This window comes from Brachyhypopomus gauderio, chromosome 2 (genome assembly GCF_052324685.1).
Source record: "Brachyhypopomus gauderio isolate BG-103 chromosome 2, BGAUD_0.2, whole genome shotgun sequence".
Lineage (NCBI taxonomy): Eukaryota > Metazoa > Chordata > Actinopteri > Gymnotiformes > Hypopomidae > Brachyhypopomus > Brachyhypopomus gauderio.
Window position 1 is genome coordinate 31,979,453 of NC_135212.1, and position 5,829 is coordinate 31,985,281.

Here is a 5,829-nt window from a genome sequence, read left to right on the forward strand (position 1 = left end):
GTGGTGTGTGCCTGTGTTTGTGCGGTTGTGGTGTGTACCTGTGTTTGTGTGGTTGTGGTGTGTGCCTGTGATGTGTTTGTGCGGTTGAGGTGTGTGCCTGTGTTTGTGCGGTTGTGGTGTGTGCCTGTGTTTGTGTGGTTGTGGTGTGTGCCTGTGTTGTGTTTGTGCGGTTGTGGTGTGTACCTGTGTTTGTGTGGTTGTGGTGTGTGCCTGTGTTGTGTTTGTGTGGTTGTGGTGTGTGCCTGTGTTTGTGTGGTTGTGGTGTGTGCCTGTGTTTGTGTGGTTGTGGTGTGTACCTGTGTTTGTGTGGTTGTGGTGTGTGCCTGTGTTTGTGTGGTTGTGGTGTGTACCTGTGTTTGTGTGGTTGTGGTGTGTGCCTGTGTTTGTGTGGTTGTGGTGTGTACCTGTGTTTGTGTGGTTGTGGTGTGTGCCTGTGTTTGTGTGGTTGTGGTGTGTGCCTGTGTTTGTGTGGTTGTGGTGTGTACCTGTGTTGTGTTTGTGTGGTTGTGGTGTGTGCCTGTGTTGTGTGGTTGTGTTGAATGTGTGTCACATGCGGATGTGTCGTGTAGTATTTGGTCTTGGTAGTATGTGGTTGTGTGTGCGGTTGTACAGTACTGAAGAAGTGTGGTAGTGGCATGTGGTTGTAGAGCACAAGTGTGCAGTAGTGGTGTGTGTGGTTGTAGAGGGTGTGGTTGTGTAATAAGAGGTTGTAATGTGCAGTCATGCATGGTGTGCAGTAGTGATGTGCGGTAGTAGTGTGTGGTTGTGTAATAAGCAGTTGTGCTGCTGTGTTGTGCAGTTATAATGGACTGCAAGTTGTGTGCACGTGAGGCAGGGAGGCACGTCCGATGCTGGTTTCCGTGGTGACGAGGAGGCGGGGCTGTTTGCCAGTACCTGTGGAGTCTCCCTAATGCAGGCTGTGGACTGGCAGCGTGAGCCCTGGTGCCTGTCTGCCTGCTACAGCGCCAGTGCTGGCTGTCGCCCTCTCGGGCCTGGCCCGCCTCCACCCACCCATCCGACCTTCGACCTCCACTCCCTCACATGCCCTAGCGGTGCCCTGAGCCCCTCTACCACTATGAATCTGGGAAGCTATTTTCAGCTGAGGTGGTGCGCGCACACACACACACACACACACACACACACACACACACACACACACACACACACACACACACACACAGACACAGTGAGAGACAGCAAGCATGAAGGAGTCTGCCAGTTTGTGGTGAAGCATTCTGAACACAGGCCGGGTCGTTCCAGGGCGGTTTCTTGGTTTCTTGGTTGTTGGATTCTGGGTCTGGTTTGGGCCGCCTGAACCCTGGAACGTCTCAGGCTTCTGTTCAGGAAACAGAACCATGATCCAAATAGCTTCAGATCACAGATGCTCTTCAAAGAGTTTGTACACATACACTCTCCATATCTGGCAGTTTGCAGGATAAACGCCTAAAACGACTGTTGTGCTTTGGCAGATGTGTTCAGAGCTGCCACTGGAGATATCTGCGCTGTGTGTCCTGTGTGAATATGAGTGTGTGCGTGAGTGTGAGTGAATGATAAAAAACAGTTCACTTTAGTTTAGATCCTGTGCCAGAAAACATCAATGGACAATGAACAATTTTTTTTACTTCAAAAGGAGACAGAGGGAAAAGGAGATGGAGAAGGAGGGATGTAGAGGAGGAGGACAGAAAGAGAGAGAGTGAGAGAGAGGGGCGGGGCCTGAAGCTGAGGTAGAAGCGAGGCTCACAGGTCAATGCCCAGTGCAGTAGGATGACAGACAGGCCTGATGTAAGCCCCTCCTCCCTGATGTAAGCCCCTCCCCCTGTCAGCCCCTCGACCCTGGCCTGCTGCCTCCTGCCCCGCCTGCTCTCTCCCGCCCTGAGCCCCAGCCCCTTATTAAGGGCACCATGGGAACAAGCAGGGCCATTGTCCGCCCCCCAAATTCCTGTCCTGTCCTCTGAGAGGTCCCGTTAGTGGCGCTTCTCTCCTTGCCCCGCCCACCTTTCTCCCGCTGTCTCTCTGGCATGCCCTGACCCAGCGTGACGCCCCATGGCTCTCTGCCAAGAACAGGCGGATTTGACTCCTTTTCCGAGCCGATTATCCATGAGGGGTCACAGTCCCGCGCCGAGGCCCTCCACACCGACTCCTCTCCACGCATCCATTATTTTAGGCAAATTTCAGGTCCATGATCAACGTTGGACAAATAAATGCCGGTGTTCTGTTTGACCATAATCTCCGCAGCCAGCAGGAAGTGTTTCCATGGCATCGGTCTTCTGTCACGCAGCCAGGACAAGGGGACTCATCTAGACGAAAGAGGGGGTTTTTCTGGAGTTCTCATTATTTGATGGGGGGGTTGCTGAATTCTGCATGTGAGTCAGGGCTGGGTTTGTGTAGGGGTTTGTGGCCAGACTACGCACTGGGCGGGAGAGAGACGTTCTCCCGCAGGGACCTCCTCTCTCCCATTCTTCTCCAGACGTTGGAATCAGAGCTCGTAATTAGACCATTGATGACAGGCCTCAAAACTCTGCTGACAGACCAGCGGTTACCTTGTACGACCTGTACAAAACAGACGCTGAATAGATGCTGACTGACGCTCTAATCGTGTGTGTGTGTGTGTGTGTGTGTGTGTGGAATGATGCTGTTTGGCTACTGTAGAGTGCACGTTCAGTTAATTATTTATAGGAGTTTAAAGAGTGTGTGTAGAACTGGGCTGGAGTTGAGGAGAGCTTCTGTTTGGTGCTTGAAGCTAAAACCAATTGAGAGATCAAGAAAGAGATGAAGGAATCCAGGAACAGACGGGGAGGTGGTGGAGAAACATTTCCATGAAGAGTAGGGAGGGTGGAGCATGGGCAGCACACTTATGGAGAATTGCAGAAGAACCTTTCACTAAACCTGCATTATATTTCTCTTCTGAATACTAAACAAGTTCAGAATTTTGACACTCGCCCTGCTGGATAAATCATTTCTGAATAAAAATCTAAATGCAAAAATTGTCTCTTATGTTTTCTCACTTTCTTATTTGTTCGGTTTGTTTGAGGAGGAAGAACAAGAAAAATGTTGTCCGTGATTTTGTGATGTTTCTGCTTCGCTGAACCACGGCTGTCCTCTCTTTTCCAGATAACGATAGCAAAAACAAAGAGGAATTCCAGTCCATAAAAATAACCAGCACGGAGCAAATACCTTCAGGATGAGCTCGGAAACCCAACTTTCCTACAGGAGCTGTAAGGGACGGGGACACAGATGCAGTGATTTATGACTGGCCCACTCTGGGCAGGATGCTCACAGCCTACTGGGGCTTGGTGTTTTCCAGCTGGTAGAAGAATACCTAAGTGATAGTGTTGGGCACCACTGCCTTATGAACTGAACACAGCAAACAGAGGCGCGATTGCATGTGTGTGGTAGTAGTGTAAATGGCAGATGGGTAAAAATGGAACAGTCTGTGCTGGTAGTTGATTTCTGAGCTGACAAGCAAAGGAAGGAACTGGAATCTGACAATAAGCAGAACCACTTTTATTAGCATCACGCTAACAGTAGTACGCACACAGGCCTGCACAGGCAAGCAGACAAAATCCCTCACAGATGTGGTAGGTAGTCAAAGTTCACGTCCTGCAGGCTGTTTCTGTAAGTGTAGGAGAGGCTGTGTGAAGGGGTCTTCTGCCCTTCAGGCGGGCCCCGGGGCCCTGCGCTCCCAGCCCTAGTCCTTGCCTGCCTTCCTCTGACCTTGCAGGCTCAGTTGGGTGTAGTAGAACGTGACTCTGGTCCCGTCCTCAGTGTCTAAGAGAGCCTGGCAGGTATAAAGGCCCTCTGCCTCAGCCTCCACCCGCTCTAGATGAAGGGTGGAGGCTGAGGCAGACAGGGAGGCCTGCCCCAGAGTGGAAGCCATGGGCAGGACCTTGGGACCCTGGCCGTAGTTGTAGGCGATGGCCTTGTTGATGCTGGAGCCTGTTTTGGAGAAGGCCCAGATGAAAAGCGTCGGCACAGCCGAGCCACAGCGCAGAACAGCTGTGGTGTTCAGCGCCACGGCAACCTTCTCCGTGACATAGGCAACGTGATCAGGGTCAGGGATCTCCAGGCCTAATCACACACACACACGCACAGATAGACACATTCGCAAAACAAGGCACAGAGTGGGGGCGTGTCTGTGGCCTGGAACCTCCCAGGTTAGTAAATCTTCACTGGCACAATCAAATTGAAAGTACCATCAAATCACCTTCATCTCATCTACATCAAAGATGTGTAGAAGATATTTAGGTGGAATGAATATTTGCCCATTCTTTCTGAGATCTGAAATTTCAGGTGATTTCAGAGGTTAAATGCTTCCACTAAACCATAAAACTCATAAGTATGCCTGCCTGCTTTTCTGAGAAGCAGATCTCAGCTGACCCGAACGTACAGCCAGTAAAGACGAGACCCCTGCTGCCTTGAAAAGCATTTGAGGTCGTGCTGTTGAAATCTCATGGACCCATATCTTTTATTTACCTCCGTCCGCAATAAAATAGACTGCACTACATCTCATAAGGCGTCCCCGTTATTTCTGTCCAGCGCGTCTCCTTACCTTGTGCCAGGACCGCGACGAAGAAGCACAAACGCAGACAGAAACCGCAAGGCTTTTCCAGGTGAGTCCCCATGGTGCCACAACCTGCAGGAAATGCTAGTAGCAGACCTGCAGACCACGGAGACGCGGGGGAGACTGTGCGGTTCAGCCGGGGTCTACCAGCACCTCCAGTCCTGAGTGGACCCTCCGCCTCAGTTCAGCCGTGGTCTACCAGAACCTCCTGTCAAGAGTGGACCCACTGCTCCAGGCACCAACAAAGCCTCCGCTCCGCCTTAGGCTAGCTTTAATAATTCATCAAACCCCCTTTCTTTGGTGTATCATTCTCTTTCACTAACATGTAACCCACACACACACACACACACACCTCGTTGACTTGATACCTGGTGAAGCTGAGAGCTGGTGTCGAGTAACACGACTGTCATTCATTGTACATCACGCAATGAGCACCAGGCGCTTTGTAACCGTAGGCGGCCGAAGGAACACAGGCATGGCGTGCGAGCGTCTCCGCGGCAAGGTCGTCGCTGTGCGCTGTTTGCCTGCCAGGCAACCATCGCCACGACTCACACGAATGATTAACAGCTTCAGACACTGCTGAATAGTCCTTTTGTGTCTTCTGGTTTCCTGGACAGGGATCAGGCACTTTTCTAGACCAAAATGCTGAGACAGCACAATTCCATGGCGACAGTATCCAGGATAGGCCTTCTGCTGCGTCTAGGAAACCAGCCTGTAAGGTTTCCAACATACTTCAATGACTTTATATGCTTTAAAGAAAATTGATCATCACAAACATTCAACAGTTTGTAGAATTTGTTTGTAATCGCCTCATGGTTGCCACCCCATGATTCTAATTTTGAGTCATGTCAGTCCGGTTTCGTGGTGGGCTGACGGTGTCGGTACTGGTCGTGCAGCTGCTGTGGCTGGATTGTGGACCTCCTCAATCAGGCACTCTAATTAGCAGCATTCCCTCAGCCCGGAGCATCTCCCAGAGGGGGGACGCTATTCTTAGAGGCCTTCTGTACAACAGACACATGTAATAAAAAGAGGAAGGTTGAGCCAAATCGTTTCTGCAGCCAAGGTTTGGTGAGCTGAGATGGGAGGGATCTGTAAATCATTTGGACTGGAGCCCTTGAAAGACGAGTGACCTTATTTGTCCTCTCCACACCTGCTGAGGAATGCTCTTCTCATTATTATCAGTTCAACTCATCATTATTTGTTTATTTTGCTGGAAATCAGTAACTAACAGTACCACAGATCTGTAGCCCTAAATGTGTGTCTAAATG

At 50.6% G+C, this 5,829-nt stretch overlaps 1 protein-coding gene across 1 annotated transcript; it reads right to left on the bottom strand.

The window, feature by feature from the left end:
* Nucleotides 1-3,536: 3,536 nt before the first annotated feature.
* On the bottom strand, nt 3,537-5,628 carry LOC143508848 (uncharacterized). The gene is made up of 2 exons (XM_076997451.1): nt 4,550-5,628; nt 3,537-4,068 (listed from the first exon to the last, which is right to left on the bottom strand). Exons 1-2 carry the CDS (start codon nt 4,620-4,622, stop codon nt 3,689-3,691), a joined length of 453 nt encoding a protein of 150 aa, XP_076853566.1. The 5' UTR covers nt 4,623-5,628; the 3' UTR covers nt 3,537-3,688.
* Nucleotides 5,629-5,829: the final 201 nt, after the last annotated feature.